At 36.1% G+C, this 24,971-nt stretch overlaps 6 protein-coding genes and 3 non-coding genes across 9 annotated transcripts; 2 read left to right on the top strand and 7 right to left on the bottom strand.

The window, feature by feature from the left end:
- Positions 1–548: 548 nt before the first annotated feature.
- On the top strand, positions 549–1,990 carry Cbr-prx-12 (the record flags this gene model as incomplete). The annotated part of the gene is made up of 5 exons (XM_045239141.1): positions 549–840; positions 890–1,083; positions 1,360–1,574; positions 1,620–1,791; positions 1,841–1,990. The coding sequence occupies 5 exons, from the start codon at positions 549–551 to the stop codon at positions 1,988–1,990; spliced, it is 1,023 nt and encodes a 340-aa protein (XP_045096173.1).
- A 676-nt stretch (positions 1,991–2,666) lies between these two features.
- Positions 2,667–11,040, bottom strand: Cbr-slo-2 (the record flags this gene model as incomplete). The annotated part of the gene is made up of 16 exons (XM_045239140.1): positions 2,667–2,817; positions 2,866–2,953; positions 3,246–3,369; positions 3,414–3,620; positions 3,663–4,005; positions 4,579–5,526; positions 5,588–5,696; positions 5,743–5,921; positions 6,469–6,599; positions 6,680–7,008; positions 7,051–7,119; positions 7,188–7,251; positions 7,303–7,377; positions 7,589–7,697; positions 8,626–8,889; positions 10,934–11,040. 16 exons carry the CDS (start codon positions 11,038–11,040, stop codon positions 2,667–2,669), a joined length of 3,297 nt encoding a protein of 1,098 aa, XP_045096172.1.
- An 892-nt stretch (positions 11,041–11,932) lies between these two features.
- CBG27528 lies at positions 11,933–11,983 on the bottom strand (the record flags this gene model as incomplete). Its single annotated transcript, XM_045239139.1, has 1 exon — positions 11,933–11,983. The coding sequence occupies one exon, from the start codon at positions 11,981–11,983 to the stop codon at positions 11,933–11,935; it is 51 nt and encodes a 16-aa protein (XP_045099978.1).
- A 1,408-nt stretch (positions 11,984–13,391) lies between these two features.
- Positions 13,392–14,780, bottom strand: CBG17346 (the record flags this gene model as incomplete). The annotated part of the gene is made up of 3 exons (XM_002643925.2): positions 13,392–13,443; positions 13,634–13,778; positions 14,735–14,780. The coding sequence occupies 3 exons, from the start codon at positions 14,778–14,780 to the stop codon at positions 13,392–13,394; spliced, it is 243 nt and encodes an 80-aa protein (XP_002643971.2).
- Positions 14,781–15,417: 637 nt separating this feature from the next.
- Positions 15,418–15,489, bottom strand: CBG29086. The gene has a single exon. It is a non-coding gene (tRNA).
- Positions 15,490–15,696: 207 nt separating this feature from the next.
- Positions 15,697–15,769, bottom strand: CBG28438. The gene has a single exon. It is a non-coding gene (tRNA).
- Positions 15,770–15,968: 199 nt separating this feature from the next.
- Positions 15,969–16,040, top strand: CBG28387. Its single transcript has one exon. It is a non-coding gene (tRNA).
- Positions 16,041–18,903: 2,863 nt separating this feature from the next.
- CBG17344 lies at positions 18,904–19,282 on the bottom strand (the record flags this gene model as incomplete). Its single annotated transcript, XM_002643924.2, has 2 exons — positions 18,904–19,181; positions 19,231–19,282. 2 exons carry the CDS (start codon positions 19,280–19,282, stop codon positions 18,904–18,906), a joined length of 330 nt encoding a protein of 109 aa, XP_002643970.2.
- Positions 19,283–21,980: 2,698 nt separating this feature from the next.
- CBG17343 lies at positions 21,981–24,214 on the bottom strand (the record flags this gene model as incomplete). Its single annotated transcript, XM_045239138.1, has 4 exons — positions 21,981–22,423; positions 22,770–23,147; positions 23,620–23,853; positions 24,139–24,214. The coding sequence occupies 4 exons, from the start codon at positions 24,212–24,214 to the stop codon at positions 21,981–21,983; spliced, it is 1,131 nt and encodes a 376-aa protein (XP_045096171.1).
- Positions 24,215–24,971: the final 757 nt, after the last annotated feature.

Here is a 24,971-nt window from a genome sequence, read left to right as displayed (position 1 = left end):
CCAGCTTTTCTACAGCCTAAAATTTGAATTTTTGCTATTTCAAAAATTAGTACAGTACTATTTTTAAAAAAAGAGTACAGTTCTATTTAATATACAGAAAAAACTAATTTTCAGTTGATTTTCGGTCATTGTGAAAATGTTTCAGCAGTCTGGAGTTGTCATGTTTCTAATGACAACTCCAGACCCCGTTTTTGTACAAAAGTCGTGAAAAACAAGTTTCTTTCAGAAATCGGCGAATAGCTTAAAACTAGAAATTTTCAAAAAATTCTGTGAATGCAAAATTTTCAATCTAGGTCTGTTTCACCTTCTCCAAAGTTTTCTAAGTGATCGAAAACTTGATAGCCGAGCTCCAGTCTTTTAGAAATGCTCTAAATGGCCGAAAATCAACTGAAAATATGCGTTTTTGAATACTTTACTGTATGGTACTGTATTCTTTCTTAACAGAAGATCATCGATACATTAATTCATTTTATTCGGAAGCTTAGAGTAGTAAATGTTTCCTTCTCAAACTCGTTTTGCACAATTTAAAAAAAAAGTTTTCAGGAACGATGAGTAGTACAATTCGTGCTTCGCAACTTGTCTCATCATCAGCTACCGATGAGAAACAGCCGTCAGTTTTTGATATCATTGCTCAAGAAAATCTTGCGACTTCTATCAGACCAGCACTTCAGCATCTCGTCAAGGTTAGCTGCTTCCTACTTTTAAGGCTAGCAAATATCGAATATTTTCAGTACCTGGCCTTCTTCAAGCCAAAAACCTTTCTCTCTGTGCACAAAAACTTTGATGAATACTACCTCATTTTCGATCTGATTTTGCAGAATCATTATTTGAAGAATTATGGTAAGACTTATTGACTTTTCTCCAAGCGTAACAAAATATTTTTTTTCAGGAGCCTCATTTACGGAAAACTTCTATTCCATGAAGCGAGTGGTCACAAAAAATGGATCTATGCCGAATGACGGTAGAGAAAGGATATTGTCACTATTGACACTCGTTGGATGGCCATATGTGGAGGATAAGCTGAATCAACTTCATGATAGACTCAAGGAAGTTTACGAGATCAGAAGTTGGTCATCGATTACTGTAGGTTTTCTTAAATTGTTTATTTTTTTTAAGTGAAGCTACCTTGAATTCTCGGTTAGCAGCTTACCCTATATGCTCTTTTTGAGCTCAATTATCTCCGTTCGATCAGAAGTTATTGAAAATGTTCAACTGATGGATTACTTATCATGATATCACCAATATTTTATCAGTTGACAGATTTTTTATAACTCTAATTGGAACCGAGAGAACTGTGCTCAAGGTCTAAGGTGGGCTTCTGTTAGAGCTTTTACAATATATGAAGTCTAAACGTTCCAGGACATCAAATCAAAATGCCAGAAAATGTTCGTTGTCATCTGGCCATACATCAAAACAGTTCTCAAAGCAGTGAAGACAGTCCTCCAACTGGCCTACATTCTAAACCGCAGCTCCATTCACTCCCCATGGCTCTATTTCTCAGGTGTCGTCTTGAAACATCTCACTCCAGAAGATTTGGATGCTTTCAATGCAGTGCCATTACACTTGCAGACGGGGTTTGTTTTCATTCACCTGTAATTCTAAATGTCAGGGATTTTAAGATTCTTCAACCGAATCTGGCGCTTCTTCCTAGGACTCCCAGGAATTATCTCAAGACTATTTGCCTATGGACTGTTCTTCGTGCAGTTTCTAGACTATATGTACAACACTGACTTGGCAAAACTGACAAAGACAGGACTCAACAGTGCCATCCCACCTCCACCACACAAAATGGTACAAAACTATTTTCGAAAATGTCTATAGTCAATTTTAACGTATTCAGATCATCAAAGAAAGTGAGGTGCTCAGTTTGGACACCAACAAATGTCCAATCTGCTTGAAGAAGCGTGTAAATGACACCGCATTGTTTGTCTCAGGATATGTGTTTTGCTATACATGTATCAATCAATATGTGAACACTTATCAGAAGTGAGTCTTACTGTATTTTCAAAAATAAAAAAGGAATTTTTTAGATGCCCAGTTACCGGTTGCCCAGCAAATGTACAGCACTTAATCCGACTATTTGTTTAGCCTACTAATTTGACCTGCTACCTCTTTAAAGCCCAGAATAAAAATTTAAAAAAAAATTATGTTTCATTTATGTACAGTACCGGTCGATAAGACCTTTGAATTGATTCTTGGTCATTTTGCCCATTTGCAGGAGTCTGAAACTGAGCTGTTAAGTTTTCAATCAGTTTGAAAATTTGGAGCGTGTAAAACAGACCCAGATTGAAAACTTTAACATAATTTTTTTTTAATTCCAATTTTTCAGAAACTTTCCGAGTTCTGTACAAAGACAGGCCCAAAGGTTGTTTTTCAGGAATTGGAAAATAACTGAAAAACTAGGGAATTTCAAAAAATGTGAATGTTAGGTTTTCAATTTAGGTCTGTTTCACATTCTTCCAAGTTTTCAAAATGATGGGAAACTTGACAGCCAAGTTCGAGACTTCTGAAAATAGTCAAAATGACTGAAAATCCACTAGAAAATCATTTTTTGCATATTTTATTGACCGGTACTGCACCATCTCTTCAAACCCCCAAAAAAAAATAGTTTTTAAAATTCCATTTATATACATTACAAAAATAGAAAGCAAGTCGTTGTACACAAATTACATGTTGTTCTCATCGATGACGATCACTGGGACCTGATTATTAGACGAATCCATCGTCTCACTGACGTTCTTACTCCGACGTAATCCTCTTCTCGGATTGATGCGTGCATTTGTAGCGTCTTTTCGGATTGGACTTCTGATCACATATCTGAAAATAAGGATGATGACATCTAATAATACTCAAGTGTACACGTACACAATGTCCCCAGATTCCAACTCTAGGTCTTGAGCCGGATTGATGATGACGTAAGAGATTGCTGATTTTTCATCGCTTCCTTCCAACACTGAAAAGTTGAAAATTAGATTTTTGAATTTTTTAAAATTGTGGAAACACGCTGAAGCAATTAGAAGTGAACTGAATGAAATTGGTGATATCTTATGAAAATAAAAAAACTTGTAAGTAAAATAATCTAATAGTATATTGTGTTCTGCTTTTGTCACACACCACTCGTCGACATTATACCTGAACTTCTGCACCGGTCTCCAAATCTCCAATTGACTAGAAAGTTTTAATAGAATTTTAAGAAACATAAATGTGTAAATAGATTAAAAATTCAGAGAAAACATGTAACTTACGGGTATGGGAGTCTCGGATATTAAGAACTCTCATTCGATTCTTCACATGGTCATACATATCCTTGTTTCGATTCATTTCAGTGGACTCAAAGTCTTTGCATTGTTCTTGAAGGTCCAGGGAGACCTGAAAATATTAATTAGTTTGGAAAAACTAAATAGGAAAGTTACAGTTTTGGTATCCATTTTTTTGGTTCTGAAAATTCCGATAGGGATATCTGCCACCGAAGAGCATAGTTTTTGATAGAGTCTCCCATAATTGCGAATCCATAAATCATCAGAAGTGATCACAAACGAGGTCAAATACCCTCCATCACTATGTTGATCGATTCCAAGAAGAAGTCTTACGAGATCGACGACGAATGGTTTGATGATAGCCTAAAAATTATGTTAAGTTGGATCTCTCGATTCTCTTCTAACCTGATACAACAATCGATCCAACATGTTCGCACTGAACACGCCACCCTGAGCAAACGGCAGTCTGAACATGAAAGGCATATGGGATCCTCGTTTTCGTTCCTTTTTCTCAAATCTAGATTGGGCTAGTGAGTACGCATTGTTTGGGTTGAACTGAACGAAACGCATGTTCGTCGCATGGGTGAGTTCAGTGATCATTCGAAGACGTGGGAACATTCTGTGAATTTTCTGGACCGTGATGATGGTATTGCAGTCGGCGGTGTGTTCTTCGGCCATGACTGCAGTCTCCTTGACGACGACTACGTGCTCAGCACTGCTCACACCAGCACGAAGGAGGCAGTCGAGACTGAAAATATTTGTGGTTCAAATAAGGAATTCAAAAATTCGATAAATACCGTAAATGCTTTAATATGACACATAATTACTATTCGTAATTATTACTAAAGTACAAAATTTGCGTAAAGCGCTGTACAGGGCTCAAATTTGGAGTGGGCAATTTCAAATAATTCATCAATAAACTAACCAAGTTTTGAGTGATTAGACAAATTTAGAGCGGAGTTATCGCTTATCAAAGTTGCTTCTTTCGATGAAAATCACAACGGCATCGCTTTGAAAATTTCTCACAGTTTTCGATGGAATGCGATATCTTATACATGTCATTTTTCGTGCTTCCAAAAAACTTATGTCTAGAAATATATCCATTTTCAGAAGTCCGGGTAATTGTGCACCATTTGCACTTTGAACTCTGTCATTTCCGTTTCTGCAAGAGCTATCAAAACTTTGAAAACTACAAAAATAGTGATGATACTATGATACGCATTTTATCAGTTTTCGATGGCTTTCACAGGAACTCAGACAATTGAGCTCAAAGTGCATAGAGAATTTTCGGTAATTAAACTTCCAAATCCCTATAACCCACTTTCCAATCTTTCCTTTCATCCAATAGACATCTGGGAAATATGAAATCGCATCCAAAAACGCGTCATTCAACGAGTCTTGCTCTTCCAACTCCAACAAAATAATAATCGGATGTAAATCATGAACTGGTCTATAGTATGCTCTCAATGGAATCACCAAGTTATACATTCCACTGCTAGTCCTATCAGCAGCTAGAATAATTGGCCGATTCCTCCACTGATATTCATGAGCGGATGTTGCAGATTTATGAGCACATTTTTCGTCCAGTTTCAAACAACAAAGTGATCGACGCTCCTTCATCATGTGGCATACTGTATTGGAAGTTCCGATATAAGTCCGCACTTGTGGATAGGTTCTCTGCAACTTGTGTTGAATGCATGGACCTCGGCATTTGTCACAGATTTCCTCTTGATCGGAGTCTGATGAGCTATCGATTTTTCCTTCGGTGACCATTGCGATTGATGGGCGGCGGCTAGACTGTATGTGTTCTCCGATTTCGATCAGATGGATTTCATCAGCTGCTTTTTCCTTTCTTTTCTTCTTCTTCCTGGTGGCCAGCTCTGTCTTCTCATGAGGCACATCTACAGCAACACTTCCAACGTTGGCAATTGTAGAGGCAACGTTCGCCCGCTTCTGCTGGCTCTGAATCCCTTTTCGGAAGTCTGTGAGAGATTCTTCGTTAGTGAGACCCATATAGTAAACAGTGTCCGTGGATTGGATGATATGAGAGGATCCTGGGTTCAGCTTCATTCTAGATGTATCTCCTTCCGGTGCAACAGCAATCAAACCAATTCCATATTCTTTGTGAGCGTGGAAACTAGTGCTGCTAAATGATTTTCCAACGTATTCTCCAAAGAATCTGCTGTCTTGGACACGGATCTGGTACATTTCATTTCCCGAATGGAATCCGTACACTTTATGCCATGGTTCAGTGGACTTTTGTCCTTCTCTGAAAAAAAAAATAGAAGAATTGAAAAATATTCTATAATTAAAATTTGTTGTATACTTACTCTCCACGAGATGTATGCATTAGGAGTGTGATGAAAGTCGAAATTCCTGGACAGATGCAGTTGTTGGCCAACAGGGCGTACTTGAACTCGTCCTCACAAATCAGGACTTCTGAATGTTTTCTTTTTGATACAGTTCCCAATATTTTATTTCTAACCTGCATGCTCAATATGCATTTTAGTTTCCGCTCTGAAAATCTGAACGTATTGCCGAACGTTCGGAGCGAAATCCTTGATTGCCCATGATCGAAGAATTGTGTGCTCATCTGTGGCCACTTTTCGGTTAACGTGACGAGCAGAGAGGATGAAGCAGGCTTTTGCAGTTGACACTCTTGCTCTGAACACTTTTCTTTAAATTACAGTACCGGTCAATTTCTGGAGCATTGTCTTTTTTTCAGCCAAAAATCATAATTTTCACCATTTCAAACAATCGGTACAGTATCTTACAATAAAAATGAAACAACGTATTTTTCAAATGAACTTCGGCCATTTCGAGCAATTTCAAAACTCTGGAGCTCGGCTATCAAGTTTCCGATCATTTTGCGATAGGTGTAAAACAGACCTAGATTAAGAACTGCGCATTTACAGCATTTTTTGAAAATACCTAATTTTTCCGATATATGCCAATTTCTGAATTACGTCTGTTTTCCACATTTAGTGAACAAAAAACGAGTGAACAAGAAGTGTCTTTAAGAAATCGACGAATATCCGAAAACTATGAATTTTCAAAAAATTCTGTGAGCGCATAATTTTTAATCTAGGTCTTTTTTACACGCTCCTAAACTTTCAAAAAAAAAGGAAACTTGAAAGCCGAGCTTTAGACTCCTGAATATTGAAAAAAATTAACTGAAAAATACGTATATTTCAGTCAAAACAAAACAAACCTCTCCAAGTCTTCATCTCTCAAAGAACTTCCGCGCACGTAATGAACCCGATTGTTCCAAAGTGGTATTTTCAACAACATGCGAGTTTGGTTGTCCAACTCGGCTGGTGACAGCAAAACAACTTGAATTCTCTGAAAGAAAATAACTAATTTGAAAACCGAAAGAAAAACATCCAAAGAAAAACATCCAAAAAAAACACAAAAAGGTTCACCTGGTTTTCTGGGTGCGCGTAGAACTCTTCCAAAAAGTCTCGAATGAATTCTACTTCCAAAGTGGTGATAGTAACCACCACATGGGATTCGACACCATTCCAACTGCTGAAATCAGTTCCAGACTTTTGTCTCTCCGACCATGTCTGTCCAAGTTCGTCGAGTTGTTTTGGAATCAAACCCAAAGCCACGCAGATCAAAATCACGACGCATAGCTGAGACGCCCAGTAGTCTGGGTACCAATCTCCGTATCCTACTGTGGAGAAAGTGACCATAACAAAGTAGAAAGAGGTGAAGAGATCAATTTGTTTGGCGCGAGCTCTTTGCAAATCTCAATACTGCACATTCCCGTGAAAATGAGGCAGGCGAGTACAGTGAACAAGAGAAGAAGCTGGCGGAAGAGAGCTGATGAGGATATGAAGGATTTGCGATTGAGATCGTTCTGAAATAATTTTTCTTAGTTGAGGGGTCCCAATTTGAATGAGCTTACCATCATTGCCTGTAGAGCACCTTTGGCAAGCCAACAGTTTAAGAAAACCGGGACATAGAGGTAAGTCAAACTTGGAATGAAGATCTGAATATTGAAAATAATTTCAAAATTTTTTTAAATGTAAAAATAACATACAGAAAGGATAAATGGGAAGCTGGTAATAAGCTCGAGAAGAAAATGGATGTTGATTAGGAGACGAATGACACTTCCCTGAGAAAAATTTTAAGTTTTGCAGTTTTAGTTTTCGATAAGCTTCTGGGGTCTAGTAAAAGGTTCTGGTCCTTAAAGCAATTTTAGGAATCAGAATTTTTCAGGACCGAATTTTTTCGAGAACCTGATTTTTTAAGGACCAGAACTTCACACTAGAGTCAATTTTCGTACGTTTTCCCGTCTTTGTGGATTCGAAAATTTCCAAACTTACCGAGTAGCTGAGATAGAAGACCAAAATTGTGTAGACCATACTGATGAGAGCGAAGAATGTTTGAGCGAACCATATTTTGAAATCAAAATCCACCCATAACAAGTACTCACTGGAAACGTTAATGTTAAAAACTGACTGAAAACGACTGCGTAGCTCAACCACCATTTTTGTACTGTACGTTTTTAAAGAATTCATTTTCAATGAATTACATACACAGTACTAGTCAAATGTATTATTTGATTGGTTTTTGGCAATTTCGACCATTTTCAGAAGTCTAGAGTTCGGTTGTTGAGTTTCCAATCACATTAAAATTAATGTTCTTTTCTATATTCCTCAATTTCAAGAAACCCCTATTATTTTTCTATCCCCTGTTATTTGAGTTATGCTCACAGAATTACCGTCAAACCTGTAATATAGCGCCATGGCGTTCTATTTTTAGGAGGGTGTTTTTGGATGATGCGAGTGGACAAAAGTTAGTGTTTTACTTGCTTAACAGTGTACCAAAATGAAAGCAATGGTGCGAAATTTCTAGATTCCACTGATACTTCGTTAATCAAACAGTAAAACTTTGTTCTGCTACCTCCAATCACCTCTTGAGGATGGTGTTATATAAGAGGGGTTCTTTTATTACAGGTGGCGTTATATTACAGTTTTTACGGTAATTGAAATTTCCTAGCTTCTCATCTATTTACCGATTTTCGGAAGACACCTGTTCTTGACTCCTTTTCAGTTTTATTCACGTTTATAGTACTAGAACGGGCTAAAAATGAATGTCTTACAGAAACCTGCAAATAGCTGAAAAACTAGAAGCTTTCGAAAATTCTGTGAACGACAAATTTTCAAAACTAAGTATGTTTCAACCCCTCCAGAATATTCAAAGTGATCGAAAACTTGACAGCCGAGCTCCAAACTCTTGAAAATGATCAAAATGGCCTAACGTTTAACGAACAGTATGTTTTTGTATATATCATTGACCTTTTCTGTATGGAAAGAGTTCAAAAAAAAAGATTCCCTTCACAAGTTTTTTTCAAACTTACTAAAATGTCAAATCCTTCTCTTTTGCCTCCGCCAACGGAAACTCTTCCGGATACGTTCTCTCATCATTCACCACACGGAAGCAGTAAAGGATACATGTGAGAAGTTTGATGAGCACATTGCAGGAGCGGATTCGAGCGCCTGGAATATTAATTTGAAAAAAAATTATTCCGAAATTTCGAAACCCACTGATTTTGGGATTCTCTATGAACCATTGCTGCAACTTGTGTTTGATGTTCTTTTTCTCACCGTATTGCATCCGTGCACTGAAAATAGGATTATTAGACTGAAACAAAAATGAAAACATTATTTTTTTTGGTTTTCTTGTTACAGAACAAACCAGTCACTTCATTTCGAGCAGCAGTAATCAGATAAACCTACCCCATCGCTTCTTTTTTTCTGCTTTTCAAGATGTTTTTCTCCTTTTTTCCTTTTTTTTCTCAGGAAGGGAAAGAAATTGAAGAGCTCGTGGCTTAGAAAACGAGATGGTGAATGTAGTAACGAAAGAAGAGCGCGCCCAAAAAAGAACAAAATTCGCTTCGTCAATTTTTTATGCGATGTGTTTCTCCTAGTATAGCAATTTTCACTTTTCATGACTATTTCAATTTTGCGCTCTCTGAAGATCGGGAATCACAAACTCACAAAGTCCTAGTCACTGTCCTACTTAATCGACTCATTTGGAAAGAGTCAAGTAAAGAAAACTGAGAAATTGGAAATTTCTGGAGAAGAAGACTCCAAATTTCCTTTTGTGGACTCTTTCTTACTCCACAAGACGCAGAGGGTTTTCTTTTTTACGCTTTACCAGCTGCGAAGAAGAATAATGAGTGTTCATTTAGAGAAAAAACAAAGGGGGTTAGGAGTCAATAGGAAACGGGTAATTAAATATGGGAATGAGACGAGACGTTAGGTTGGCACAATAAGAGAGTGGTCCATTGTCTTTTTATGACCCGATGATTTTTTATTAGAGTAATGTGCTAATTAAAATCGATTCAGAGGGGTTCCTGGGTTTTTGGGAAATTGATGAAAAAATTAATTAGAAAATCAAGTTTTTCAGCTGATTTTTGGCAATTTTGACCATTTTCAGAAATTCGCTTTGAAGTGTCCGCTGAAATTTTGGAAGGTGTAAAACAGAAATAGATTGATAACTTTGCATTCACCGAATTTTTTGAAAGTTCCTAGTTTTTCAGCTACTTGCCGATTTCTGAAGGACACCTGCTTCTTTTTCCGTTTTCAGTACAAAACAAGCCTCAGATGAGTGTCTATCTTTAGGAGAAACGGGGAAAAAAGTAGAAATGAATGAGGACAAAAAATGGAGAAGGCTGAGAAATCATTCAAAAATTATTTTTCAGTTGATATTTGGTTGTTTTGGTCATTTCCTGAAGTCTGGAGCTCGGCTGTCAAGATTCCAATCACTTTGAAAATTTCATAGGGTATAAAACAGTCCAAGATTAAAAGTTTTGCATTCAAAGAACATTTTAGAAACTTCTAGTTTTCCAGTTATTTGCCGATTTCTGAAGGGCACCTGCTTCTTTTTCCGTTTTCAGTACAAAACAAGCCTCAGATGAGTGTCTATCAGAAACTGCCAAATATCTGAAAAACAAAAAGTTTCGAATCTAGATTTGTTTTACATTATTCGAAACTTTCGAATTGTACGAGACTTCACAGACGACATTCAGACTAATGAAAGGGGTCAAAATAAACTGAAAACCACGTTTTTTTAAATCTTATTGACCGGCACGGTATACGAAATTTTTCAAACGTTTCAATTTTTCAAATTTTAATTTAAAAAACAGGAAACTTTTATTTTCTGAAAATTAAATATTCATGAAAACTGAAAAAAAATAATTTTTTTATTTATAGTATATTATTAAAATCCTATTAATCGAAATCATATATAACTAATATTAAAAATGTTTTACAAAAAGTTAGATTAAATTATTTAAGATTGTTTTATAAATTATGAAATTTAATTTTGCAAAACTTTTTCTGAAATTTTTTCAAAACAATCGAAAAGAATTTTTGAAAAAAAATGTAAGAATTTTTTAAATAAATTCAATTTAAAGAAATTTTAAGATTTTTTTCACTTCAAAAAGTATATTAAAATGGAAAGGAATTACATTAGAAATTTAAATTTTTTGAAAAATTTTTAAAAATTTGATTTTGAATTACGAAACAACATTTTGCAAAAATCGTCCCGAAAATTCTTAACTAAAAAAGTTTTAACGTCAATAACCCAGCTTTTAGTACAGCTTGTACGCTACTTTTTAATATAACTACGTATTTCCTTATTGTTCAATTTAATTAACTCACACATGCTTATTGGGAATTCTATAATCAGCTGGCAACGAGTGACAACTTTCGACGCGTTTGTGTCTCTGCTTCATCGACGACCGATTACTATTGTTATTTGTTCCCATCGGCGTAATCAGTAGAATCAGTAAAAATTGATTTTACCCAGTTTTATGAGTCACTTGTGAAGATAATGAGGTAAGTGAGGTAAAACAGATAATGAGGTAAGTGAGGTAAAGAAATACATCAAGATTTTTAGTCAAGATTTTTTAGCCTCGTGGGAAATTGATTGAGAAAGAAATAAAGTAGTGTGTTCAGCCAATTTCGCCAATTTTCCTTCATTCAATGAGGAATCAAAACTTGGACAAATACGCCCAAACGTCTTGCCATTTATTTGCACAATGCACAAAACGTAACCCCTTCCACGGCCTTTTCCCGGTTCAAAATCCACAGGTAAAATGGGAAAGGCAGAGAAAAAGGAGGCAAATAACTCAAAGTGATATATGGACATAGATGTGAGGGAACTTGGCGTCGCGTACTCTTTTTCTTGTTCCACCTGCATTTTTTTGGCGAATAAAGAGGTCGGAACCCCAATTATTTCCCTCTGACTTATTTTTTAGGAATTATTTTTTCCTGTTCATTCTAGATTTTACACCAAGCGCTTGCAATTATTTTTCCAGTTTGCTATCATGTTGTTGGGATGTTCAACAACAGGTGGTGGTAAAAAGAGCAAAAAAGTATTACACTTCATCAAGAATCTGCTGGGTGCTCGGCGCCGGCGAAATCCCGTTGGGTGATGCTTTGCGGAGGAGCTCGCCGAGCTGATTGTCCTCATCGTTCATCTTATTAGTAATTTGATTAATTAGGTAGAAACAATTAATTATTTAAACGGGAAAGAAACCAAGAAACGAGATAAGTTAGAAAAATCCGACCCATAAAAATTTTGGAACCAAGAAAAACAACAAAATAAAGAACAAACGGAGTTAGGGGGAAGTATTTATCCCAAATTCGCGGGACTCACTAGTTCTTCCTCAATGGCCTCTGGGGTGTCTGAGGGCGCATCCGAGGCATGATTGCATACCCCACAATAGACTCAGTGAAAATCTAGCAAAGATTGGGTACGAATGGAAACAACTGACATTTTGAAAGGGCAAAAAACAAATGGGATATCTAGATACTCCGGGGGAAAATTGGAGGTTGAAAAAAAAACAGAAAAAAGAGCAGGAAAAAAGTTTCACTTTACAACTCAACGGATATTGAGGATTTCAAAATATATGGAGAACTAAGGTTCCGCAAATTGAGGAAACAGGAAATCAGAATTGATACTAGAGTACCAGTCGATAAGATATTCAAAAACCTTATTTTATCAGTTGATTTCCGGTCATTTTGATCATTCACAAGAGTCTGAAGCTCGGTTGTCAAGTTTCCGATCATTTTGAAAGTTTTTAGGGTGTAAAACAGGTCCGGATTAAACTTTCACATTTATAGAGTTTTTCGAAGTTCTTAGTTTTTCAGCTTTTCAGTACAAAAACAAGACAAAAAGGGTGTCTTTCAAAAATCGGCAAAAAGCTGAAAATCTAAAAAATCTCGAAAATTTTATGAACGCAAAATTTTTGATTTAGGTCTGTTTTACACCCTCCAAAGTTTTCTAGGTGATCGAAAATTCGAGGGCCAAGCTCTTGAAAAGTCAACCAAAAATGAACAAAATCAACCGAAAAATACGATTTTGTATAGCTTATTGAGCGGTACTACATATATATATATATATATATAGTCTCATTAAGTGCGAAATTTCCAACGAAATAAAGAAAAATACGCCTAGTTGTAGAGGATTAAAGAAAATCTCAAGTGTCGGAGAAGAAATCCGAGGAATAGTTGATGGAGCATAAAATTGAGCTAATTATTAAGGCTTCGTTTGGTTTGAGAGTCCTTTTTAGGGTGTTTATGAATAGAATAGAAAAAATCTGAAATATATGAGAATAATCCGCAACCTAAATAAAAAATAAATCCATAGGCTCGTCGACCCTTCGCCATAATGATTGTGGTGTGGAATAGACAACATGAATGGATTCTGGATGTGGCTGAAGCAAGAGAGATAATGGAGCACGCTAGATATTCAGATGAACAAAGAATGAAGAAAAAGGAAGGAGAAGAAGCAGTCAGATTTGGCTTCATAGGAAACTTTCCCCAAGGAGAAGAGCAACACTAACCAACAAAGATGAAAAGAAATCTTGAAAGAAAAAAGAGCAAGAGAGATTCGGCGTCCCAAGAAAAATCCGTCATATTTTACATTTTTTATTACTTTTTGATTTTTTATATATTCTTTTTTCTGAACTCTCTTATCGGACCATATGTTCCTAACATTAGAAGATAATACGGAGTGTACAACAAGTGAGTTAAAAGATGAAACTAAAGAAATTAGGAAAGAATAGAAATGAAGTATAGAATTCTAAAATTCGCTATTCATCGAAACCGAATTTTAATCAACCTTCCCTCTTCCCCTCATCTCATCTGTCATCACGAATATGTAACTGAATAGAAGATGATGCTAGTTCATACTCAAACGCATATGTGTATGAAAAGAAATGTATCTTCTTCCTTTTTCCTTTCTTTTCGACTCGACTCTAATTCGAGCACCACGTCTAATCCGTTCAGGCAGGATTTGGGCTCACATGTCTTTCCAAATACATCGAATACGCGTTGAACAAGAAGACCACTTACGGATCTGTCCGAAAAATTTCGGTGATGTGACTGATGGATTGCTTGAAATCATCGAATGATGTCGACGGCTGCAGCTCATTCATCAACGAGGCATACGAGTTTTTGTATACGGTACCCTCGGCCTCCGAGTCGGTTCGGGCAATGTCTGAAAGTTCAGATTTTTGTCTGTTTGTGCAGTTTTTGATTTTTTTTTCATTTCTCCCATTTTTTAAAGGTTGTGTCCTCAAAACCTTTAACAGAACGTCTTTAAACGTTATTTTTATCCTTCTTCATTACTTTTCAAAGTTACTAAGATAAATTTACTTGGTTAGGGTTGGTTACTTGGTTAGGTTGGTTAGGGGACACTGATGTCTGATAGCAAGAAACGTGTTTATTTTTTCTGGATATTTTAGACGCAATTTTTTGTTCCAGACATGAAAAACATAAAAATTGGTAAAAGTGTTTTTTTTCAAATTTTCGTAATTTTTGACCACTTGTATTTGTTAGAAAGTTCGAAAAAAGTTTTTTCGAGAAATATGTGAAATATGAAATTTCATCGAATTCTCAGCATAACACAATACATTTAATGTTTTAACTTCTTAGAAGTAAACGTCTTAAAAGTGGGTAGAGTTATTAAGTTGCTCTGTGGAAGAGCGCTGAGGACCATGGCTGAAGATCCCACAGCGAAAACTACCGTAACCCACAAATATTTGTTATTTTTCCGATTTATAATCTTGATTTTCGTGATTTTCCGATACATTTTTCACCATAAAATCATCATTTTCCAACTTTTTTGAAAAAAAATAATAGAAAAATCGACAAAAAGTAGTGAAAACGAGAAAAATAATCCGTAAAATGAAAACGTTCCTAGATTACGGTAAATGTCATGTGAGATCTTTTCTTCCACAGCTCCGATATTTTGTACCAGAATAACATAATTTCTCCTTTTTTTAACGTTGTTGTAACCTAAAAAGTTTGAATAAAAGCCATTTTGCCGTCATTTCAACAAAATTGTTTATGATAATTTTCACAAAGAACATGACAGATGTACTCAAAGTTCACAAAGAAATATCCACAGGAAACTGCGAACCTAAGGGAATTTGGGTTTTTTTTCTCACTCACCATCAGCCTCCTCAAAATACTCCTCATAAATATCAGTATCATTCATCAGGAAGAACACCAGAAATCACAATACCACTCAGCGTTAAAATGTGAAGAGTAAAACGACGAAGTCAATTTGTTTCATTAGCCGAGATGTGCTCTAAGCCAATGCGAAAAGAGTACACGCTCTCTCACTCAATTAGAAATAGAATTTCATCATTCACCGCTTCGCCTTTTTATACATACACGCATTATGTGTAGCTCAACTATTTCAAACTTCACGGCTACAGAGACTTTCATTATGATGGAGCAATTTTAATGGAAAAAATTCTAGCATTTTTTGTAATTAATGTTTCTCTTCTTACCCTCCACATCCTGTTCACTAAGATTTGTAGACGATGGAATTCTTCGTAGCCCAGAATATTGTACTTTTTCAGACATTAAGTTCAACAAAAATGGCTAAGATTTTCCGCAGGTCATTTGTTTTCTCTTTTTCCTCTTTCTTACTTGGTACTGGACGACAAGAAAATTGCCCGAGCCATTTTTCCCAAGCTAATTTTTTTTCTGCAAATTGCATTTTCTTTTTCAAGTGGTCAGTTTGAAATAACAATCAGTGGGAAGCTTTTGGTCAAGGATTAGTTGTACAGAGAACTTTAATTGAATCAGGCGGCTAGTTATCAACGAAGAACAATGCAAAAAAGATATTCCGTTGCGGGGAATCGAACCCCGGCCTTATGGGTGAGAGCCATAAATCCTAACCACTAGACCACAACGGAGATGGATTTGAAAGAGAAAATTTTGATACATCAAGTGACATTTAATCGTCTATCAGTCGTTTATGCATTTTTGCCTTATTGCAACTCTTTTTTCAAATTCATTTGATGAATTACAGTTATCCAAATTATCATAATAAGATATCATGAATTCACTGAAACATTTCATTATAATAGTGAATCTGCTACAAATAAGTGAAAAAATAAATCTTCCGTTGAGGGGAATCGAACCCCGGCCTTATAAGTGAGAGCCATAAATCCTAACCACTAGACCACAACGAGATGATGAATACTGACTTGCTTCGGTCCTATGAAATGCTCTGAAGTTGCCCTCATGGCAGTTTTAGATTATTGCAAAATGTCTTGTTTGAAAAAAAAATTCGAGAACAAGACAGCTGTCAATCAAAACCGCAATAGAAAAAGCTGTCAAAATGCAATTGAATGTCAATTTATCTATCTAAATTTGTTCCTTCAATTTCATCTCCGTTGTGGTCTAGTGGTTAGGATTTATGGCTCTCACCCATAAGGCCGGGGTTCGATTCCCCGCAACGGAATATCTTTTTTGCATTGTTCTTCGTTGATAACTAGTCGCCTGATTTTAATACGGTTTTTGTAAAACTAATCGTTGATCAAAAGTTTTCAACTGATTGTTATTTCAAACTGATCTCTTGAACCAGAAAAACAAAAGTGAAATTTGCAAAAAACTCTGTTCTGCAAAAACAACTCTACCCACCAAAAAAGTTTCTTCCCCCCCCCCCCTCCATTTTAACCTTACTTTTTACACAGTTTAAACTTGTTTTTCATCATACAGTAATCCAAAACTTACACAAAAATGGAAAATAAGGCATAGGACTTGTGATTCAGTGAAACTGGAAACAAACTGTGAATACACAGTCAGTTCAAAAAATAAATAAGACGTTTCGAAAGGAGTGGAGGCGAATCGAATAGTAAAAAAAACGGGGGAGAACGATTTATATTTCTCGTATTTGCCCAAAGATGGACTTATCAGTTTACGAATAAAAAATGGAATCGAATGGAGAGTTTAGAAGGCTCCCAGAAAGATTTAGTGTTTTTAAATCTGTCCAACAACGTCAGCACACGCTCATTTGTATTTATGAATGTAAGGGTCACACACAGCTTCAAAATTTGAATTGTACGCTTTGAGTCAAAAACTCTGGGGAAGCGGAATATTTTTGCAGAAAGTAGTATGTCTATTATTATTATTGTTTCCAGCCAGATTCTCATTATATTAATATCCCCGGATTTTTGATAGGGTTCCCTATAGTATGAAATTAGATTAGACAAATAACAACCCACTGCCTTGAATAAGTCTTCTCCTTTCGTCCTGCCATTGTTGTGGTATAACCTGAAATTAGAATGATTTTTGAAATCAGAAATTTTCAATTTTGAGGAAAAAAATCTGACTAGATACTTCACCATCTGACTGAAACTTGTCCAAACTCACATCTCTTAGCGATAAAGCCATTTTAATTCACTATATTAGCAGAAATACACATTTAGCAAAAACTCAAGTAACAAAAAAAGGAATTCTAGAAGATTAAACGCCAAAAAATGTCTGGATGAGGCGCCTCAGTTGTCATGCATACCCGATTCGTATGAATATGAAGATGTTTTAAGGGCACTCTTAGAAAAATGAAAAAAGAGGCCATAAGGGCCAAAAAGGTTTTACCTTCTCTTCCATTTTAGGTGAAGATAAATCGCTGACGTGTGGTTGAAAGATTGGACATCTGCAAATTGAACAAGTGCATCTATATATGTCCTCTAATCTGTCATTTCGAGAAGAATAGAAAAGGATTGACGGCCTAGAACCACCACCCAAGGTTTTCACAATTGAAAAGAGAAAATGGAAGCGAACTCGGAGGATATAGAGAATGTGAGAAAACGCGGGAAGAGGAATAGAACCAAATTAGATTCGAGAGCCAAAACTTGATAACATGTGTGTATGTGTCTATTTCCCGAAGACTTTGGTTTTGGCTTTTGCGAAATGTCAAAAAAAAGTAGAAGATAAAGGAGAAAGAAGAAGTAGAAAAGAACGCGGCGAAAATGACAAATTGAGAAAAACGACCCTCCTTTCATTTTTCTTGGACTCCTTTTGGTGGTGGTTTAGCCACATCAAAGTTGCATTGTTCTCTCTTTTTGTGCTTTTTTGAATTCCCTGAAGCCTTACCAATAAGGAGGGCAAGAAAAATGGGAAATGAAGTAGGAGAAAATTTTTGAGAAAGACAAAAATAAGAATTCAAAAGTGTGCTTCAATTTATACGTCTCAATGAGCATCAGGTTTCGAAAGTGTAATGGGATATGTTTCTGCAGGCTTGACTCTGGAAACTTGTAAAAACCAGAATTGAGCTAATTTGTTTAATTTTGTTATTATTTACTCATTTTTGCCATATCCAGAATTTTTGATACGACTCCGAAAAATTACGTTTTGTTTTGAATAACAATCCCTCAAATTTGGGGAATTGGGAATTGGAAAAATTGAGTGGAAATTAATGTATCGTTGACCAAAATAATTATAATACAGACACATTGTGGATAATAATGCTCAAAATTGAGCAAAATTTTTTCTATAATATTATACAATTTCAAAAATTTTAACAAGAAACCGCCAACAGGCATTTTCGCAAAAAAATTTTCTTCGGATTTTCCATTTTTTTTTTCCACCACTATTTATTTATACTAAATTTTGAAAAAAAATTTCCGCGACACAATAAATAGTTGCGGAGTTCTTATAGGTGGACAAAACTTTTAGTTCTACTTGGGAACAAAAAAACATTGATTTCCAGTTCCCAATAACAATTCAAGTTTTCATGAATATCTAAAAAGAAATACTTTTTTGAACGACAACAAGTTTCAGGTCCTCAAAATCTTTGATCTCCATTTTTTGGCCATTTTACAAGACTACAGTAGTACTTCTGGCAATAAATCTTCACAATTTTAACACCATACACAGTACCAGCCGATGAGATAAACAAAAATGTATTTTTCAGTGAATCATCGGACATTTAAACCATTTTCAGGAGTCTGTAGCTTGGTTTTCAAGTTTCCGATCACTTTGAAAATTTTTAAGAATGTGAAACAGACATAGATTGAAACTTTTGCATTCACAGATTTTTTGAAAGTTCCTAGTTTTCCAGCTACCCGCCGATTTCTTTAAGACACATGTTTTTCTTTTTTTTTCAGTATACAAATTGTCCAAAAGGGGTTTCAGGATTAACTGAAACATACGTTTTTGTATGTTTTATTGTCCGCTAATGAGCACTCAAACTAAACTTGATATGAAAATATATTTATTTAAAGTCCGTTGAGTCCGTATTATCAATTACAAGTTACAAGCTTCACTTTATATTCAACACATAAATTCAGAGCATATACAATTCAAAAATTCCTGTCCACAGTTTATTGGTTTTGTTGGTTTTGGTTGCGGATAGCGGCAAGGTCTGGTTGGTTCTTGAGCCATGGCTTGACTTGGGTCCCTCCCTCCAAAACGGTCTTCTCTTCAAGATTCTTGTTGGCAAGCTCTTGCCCGGCGGCAGAGTTTGGATGTGGAACAGCGGATCCTCCGGTCATTCCACCGGCATTGGTGAGAGCTTGTCCGGCGGCAGAGTTTGGATGTGGAACAGCGGATCCTCCGGTCATTCCACCGGCATTGGTGAGAGCTTGTCCGGCGGCAGAGTCTATAAGAAATGCAATTTAATTTCAAAAAATCAAATATCCAAAACTCACTTGGATGTGGGACACCGCGTCCACCGGTCATTCCTCCTTGTTCAACTGGCATAGCGTAAGCGACGGCTAAAACCAGAGCGAATATAACGAACGAATTCATTTTGAAACGGCTGCTGAAATTGTTGGAAACTAAAACTGACCGCACTGTATCATTTATGGAGGTATTGCGAAATTTGTATATTCGAAAAAAGATAAAAACACCATCACCAAATCAATCAAATACGCTCCCAAAAATTCACTCAAATAGTGCAAAAGGCTCGTTAACACAGTGTGGGTTAGTTAGTTACACAACAATCACCGCAGTGGAAAAAAGAACACAACAAAAATTTCATTAAACAATAAAACCAAGGGGAAAAAACCAATAAAAGGCAAGTTGACAATGTTCCATCACACTCCCTCGCTCTTTGCATTTTATACGTTTGAAATAGGCGGGGCGTTGATCACGAGTAAGAGGGAGAAAAATCGGTGAGAGAGAAGAGAGGGAAGAGAGGGAAATGTGAAAAATGCTTTGATGGCTCTTTTTCGCGAAGAGCAAATAAAAATTGTTTGTTGAGTTAAAATGATCGGATGAAACTGATAGCGTAATATGGTAGAAGAATGTGAGGTAGAAACGAGGAGACGGCAGGCATTATTATCACACAAATACACAGAAAAGTAAAAAAAAATAGGAAGGACAAAAGTTAGACTAGAGTTCTGAATGATTTTTGCAGACGCTGTTAATTTTGCAGGATTTTCTCAACTGACATGTCCTTGAGGGACAGCTATGAGATCAGAATAACACAAAAACAACTTGTTGTGATAAAATGATAACGTTTTTCAAGACTTGAGCAGAGTTCAGATCAAGATCACACCGTCAAAACTTTTGACAGATAAATCGAAGAATAGAAAGATATTCACGATCACCGAGGTATAAATTGACTTAAGGGTACAAAATACAGCCAACAAGACATAAAAAGGAACTTTTTAAATAATTTCCGGTCATTGTGACCATTTTCAGCAGTCTAGAGCTTGACTATCAAGTTCCTGATCACTTTGAAAATTTTGGAGGGTGTAAAACTGCCCTAGATTGAGAGCTTTGCCTTCACAGAATGCTTTGAAGATCAGCTACTTGCCAAATTCTGAAAAACCTGTTTTCTAACGTTTTCAGTACAAAAAAATGTTGAAAGAGATTCTTTCAGAAATCGACAAAAAGCTGAAAACTAAGACTTTTCAAAAAATTCTGTAAATTCAACGTTTCCAATATGGGTTTTTTATACTTGTCATTATTTTGAAGTAATCGGAAACTTGACATCCGAGCTCTAGACTTCTGAAAATGATCATAATGAAAATGATCATAAAAATGATCATAAAAATCAATTTTTGACCAGTACAGTACTTGAAAAACAGATTTTTATATCCCCGAATTGCTGTACCTTCCGAATAATTTGCCAAAATTGTCTTTTTTTTTCAATTTATCAATTTTTTCGACTATTCCACCTTGTGTACAATAATTCAGTGGTCATGATCAATAAACAAAACCAATGATGCACCATATTGACTTTCCAATTTTGTATACAAAACAAAAAACCAATTCGATCTCTACGGCTCATCAATCTCTGTGATTTTCCATGATATCATGTTCCGGTCCATGCTCTCAAGTTCCACATCATTGAATAAACAGTGGCCCTCTAATACCACTGTGTGAGTAAACGTTCTAGAAATGCGATTCCTGATTTTTTGTACCTTACACCTTGAAGCTTTGAACAACGACACATAAAGTTGACAAGATTGATAGCCACTAATGACAGCTAGTGTAAAACAGTTGGTCAGCTTCTCACGCGAAAACAGTGAGTCATTGCAAAAATAAGAAGTGATAGAAAAACCAACGAGAGATTAAAAGGTGTCAACGGGATGATCGCGGAACGATCTTGATCGCGCATGAATCATATTTGCTTAAAAATGGTGATTCACGAGACTATCAGGTTTTTGATAATAACTTTAAAAGCTGTCAAAAATAGAAGCAGAGGAAAAAAATGAGACCAATTTGGGGTTGAAAAATTGGATGGAGAGGAATAGGGAAAACTGGAGAAAAGTTAAATGGAAAAATTGTTCAAAGTTGTTCAGAAATCCCAGATTTTCAGAATTCTCCAGAATTTGACCAGAATTATCTAGAATTCATGAAGATTTTCAGACAATTTTTCCAGTTTTTTTCCAGTTTTTTTCCAGCACCTACTCAGAATTTTGAAAAAATTTTCCAAATTTATTGTTTTATTCAGATTTTTTTGAGAAATTACACAGATTGTTCAAGAATTCTCGAAAAAATGCCTTAATCATCTAGAATTTTCTAGATTTTTAAGATTCTTCCAGAATTTTCCTGATTTTTGGAGTGTTTTTCCAGAATTGAAAAAATCCTATCTCAAAAAAATCCTATTTCATCCAGAATTTTCCACAGTTTCTAGTATCTTTCGTAATTTTCCAAAAACTACTTACCTACTTTTAAAAGTTTTACGGATTAAATTTTACGACTTTCCTAAAATTTTGCGAGCACCAAGAACTCTCAAAAACCGTAAGATTCGTAAACGTAAAATTACATCTTTGGTTGCTAGACAGGCAGTGTGAGCAAATGACTGTTCGATTAGGAGAAAGGATGATGATTTACAAAAATATAAAACGTTCATTTTCAAAATCATACAACTTTTTCAACATTGTATACAAGAAAACATCATTACTCACACGAAGAAATTAAAATCACAAAAAATAGATTAGAATGATCAATGGCTGTACTTCACTTGGATGGTCATTCTCCCAACAATTCCATCTCCTTCAAACCAATCGTGACTGAATTCCTTGACTCCACGTGGGACATTTGTCCATTGGATGATGATTTGGTGATTCTCAATGACATTTTGATCGAATCCAAAACTGGCACAGGTGACAAATGTATGGAAGTTCTCCAGTGGTCTGATGATTCCAGTCTCGTCTTGGGCAAAATGTCTATGTGGATTTGACATGGTGATTCTGAATGCGAGATGACGATTCGACTCGTTTGAGATCATAATCCTATTCTCTTGGCTGAAAATGTATGGCGCATTGAATACCATACGTCTCGGTTGGACTTTGATCTCTCCAAGGCCACTGAAGTTGCTTGGAGATCCTTTGGTTTCCACGTTGCCTCCCGCGATAAATTCAGTTTTGATGACTTTAGGGCGATGGCCTGGAAGATGGATAAGTTAATTTAATTAATATTCATTATAGAATATATTTTCATATTAGAGCCTTTTTTTTCAAATGGTTTTGAGACAATGCATGTGAAATTTTGGTTGAGTCACCCTTTGAAGAATACAGTAAAACCAATTTTTCTTATATCCTAATAAAAATATGAAATTGTTAATTTACAAAATAGTTATCATAATATCAGAAACATTTTGTTAACTGAACATTTTTTCCGAACTCTCCTAGGAGACGCGATAAATCAGGCCAAAACCGTAGATTCTAGGAATTTAAAGGATGCGACACTTTGAAATTTTTCAAAAATTAATTCGAACCCCAAAAAAACCAACCCTTTATATACTGAAGAGGTTCCGAGCTGGACGGTGGTGAGAGAGCTACAGCTGAGCTCTTTCTTGAACCATTTTGAACCGATGACACTGAAGATGTGGAGCAGCTGTCAGCAGCGCTTTTGAATCCCGGAGTAACTGTTTTTGGAAGTTGGGTAGCTGAAGAAGGGGTTTTCCGCTTTTGAGTAGCAGAAATATCAATCGATGGACATTTATCGCTCTCGCCGTCCGATAGTGTTATGATATCAGCTTCTGAGCTCCCGTTCTCCTCCTTCTTGGGTTTCTTGGTGGCAGGTTGATTTGTTGAAGCGATTCCACGTGGAGCAGATGGGATGGAAGAGCTCGTTGTTGGAAGGTTGGTGACCGATTGAAGAGGGGTGTCTGAAATCAAGTTGTATGCTTGGAAAGTGATTGTGAGAAAAAAATGACATACTCCACACTCTGTGGATACATTTGAACTATCTATCAGGAAACTGGATTCAAAAGATTCTTTGAAAATTTTCGATCATTCGAAATTTTAGAAATTTTCAGAGGATTTTCAAAAATTCTTCTCTAAAAAGCGTGAAACCTATGAATTATTTTTTGAAACTCGAAAAATAATAGTATACAAAATTTGATACTGAAAACACTGCCACAGCTCATATTCGGATTCCTCTTTTTTTTATATTCCACTTTTGTTAAAAACTTTCTCAGCGTCTTTGAAAGTACCTTTGTTCGAATATTCAACGAAAGAGATCTCTCAAAAAAAATTCTCAAATTCTAAAAAATGGGTCAAAACAGTAGATTCTAGAAATTTAAAGGATGCGACACTTAGTAATTTTCCGAAATTTAATCCAAACCACAAAAAACTAACCCTTTGGATTCTGAAGAAGTGCTGAGATGGGCGGTGGTGCGACCGGAGCCGTAGATGAGCTTTTTCTTAAAACCTTTTGAACCTTCTTGGCGGCAGGTTGACTTGTGGAGGTGATTCCATGGGAAGAACTTCCGATGGAAGTTGTCATTGTTGGGACATTTTGGACCGATTGGCGTGGAGAGTCTGAAATCGAATTGTATGCTTGGAAAGTGATTGGGAAGAAGCAGTGAGCTACTTCACTCTCCGGAGGTACATTGAACTTTTAAGAAACCGAATTCAAAAGGATTTTTGAGAATTTTCTGATTATTCGAACTTTAAAAAATTTCTAAGAATACTCTAAAAATGAGGGAGATCCCCGTGAGTTTAATCCTGTTAAAAACAACGTTTTTCAAAGTACCTTTGTTCGAATATTCAGCGAAATGTTTAAAAAAATCTTTTTGAAAATCTTTTTACTAAAACCGTGGTATTCCACAACTTTGATTTAGAATTTTCGCCGCAAATTTTGAAGAAAAAACTCACTTTCTGAGGCATCTTTGTGATCGAATTCGAACTTCTCGACGGCTTTTCGGACGCGTTTTGGGCGATTATCGGACATGATCACTTGCTCGGTTTGTCTAAAAAAATAATTTTCAGAAAATTAGAAAATTAACAGGAACTTAATAAGAAGATAAGAAAAGATACCGACAAAAAAGACTGAAAATCGAAGATAAAAAAATTGAAATCGCGAACATTTTTGAGACAAAAAACGGAGTTCAAAAAATGATCTAGTTTTCATCTCATACTCCAGGGGTACATCGAAATGGGGTACATCATGCTCAGGAGGTACATTCACTGAAGGGGTACATAGTCTGGAAAGGTATATCTAGGTAGTAGATTAGCCTAGAAATTGATATTGCTAGATTGGCCAGGGCTGGGAAAAACAAACGCCGGCGGCGCGGCGGCAAAATTTCGGCGTTTCGCCGGCTAGCCGGCTGCGACGACACGGCTGCAGCCGGCGAACGGCGGCGCTGCCGGCGGCGTTTTTATGCGCACTACGGTAGATAAAAAGTTGTGCAGTCTGCATTTTTTCGTTAACGCACATTTCTTTATTGTTTTTTTGGCTTAATTTTAATCGTTTTTGCCAAAGTTGTCTCGTTTTATTAAAAAAAAACGGAAGATTTTTTACAAAGGATTATGTAGCGAAAGTGGTGAAAGGAGAGATGGAAGGTGTTCGATTTCAGAAAATGAGTAAAAATAGAACGTTTCGCTGAAAAGAACAATTTTCAGGTTAATCTTGTCGTATCTGCAGAAACAGAAACACAGTAGGAACACTAGCCACTACTTTGAAAAACGTATACACTTCGAATCGCTGG

Source organism: Caenorhabditis briggsae (assembly GCF_000004555.2).
Source record: "Caenorhabditis briggsae complete genome, chrX, whole genome shotgun sequence".
In the NCBI taxonomy this organism is placed as follows: Eukaryota; Metazoa; Nematoda; class Chromadorea; order Rhabditida; family Rhabditidae; genus Caenorhabditis; species Caenorhabditis briggsae.
The sequence above is the reverse complement of the archived record's forward strand: the minus strand, read 5'-3'. Positions and strand labels throughout refer to the sequence as shown.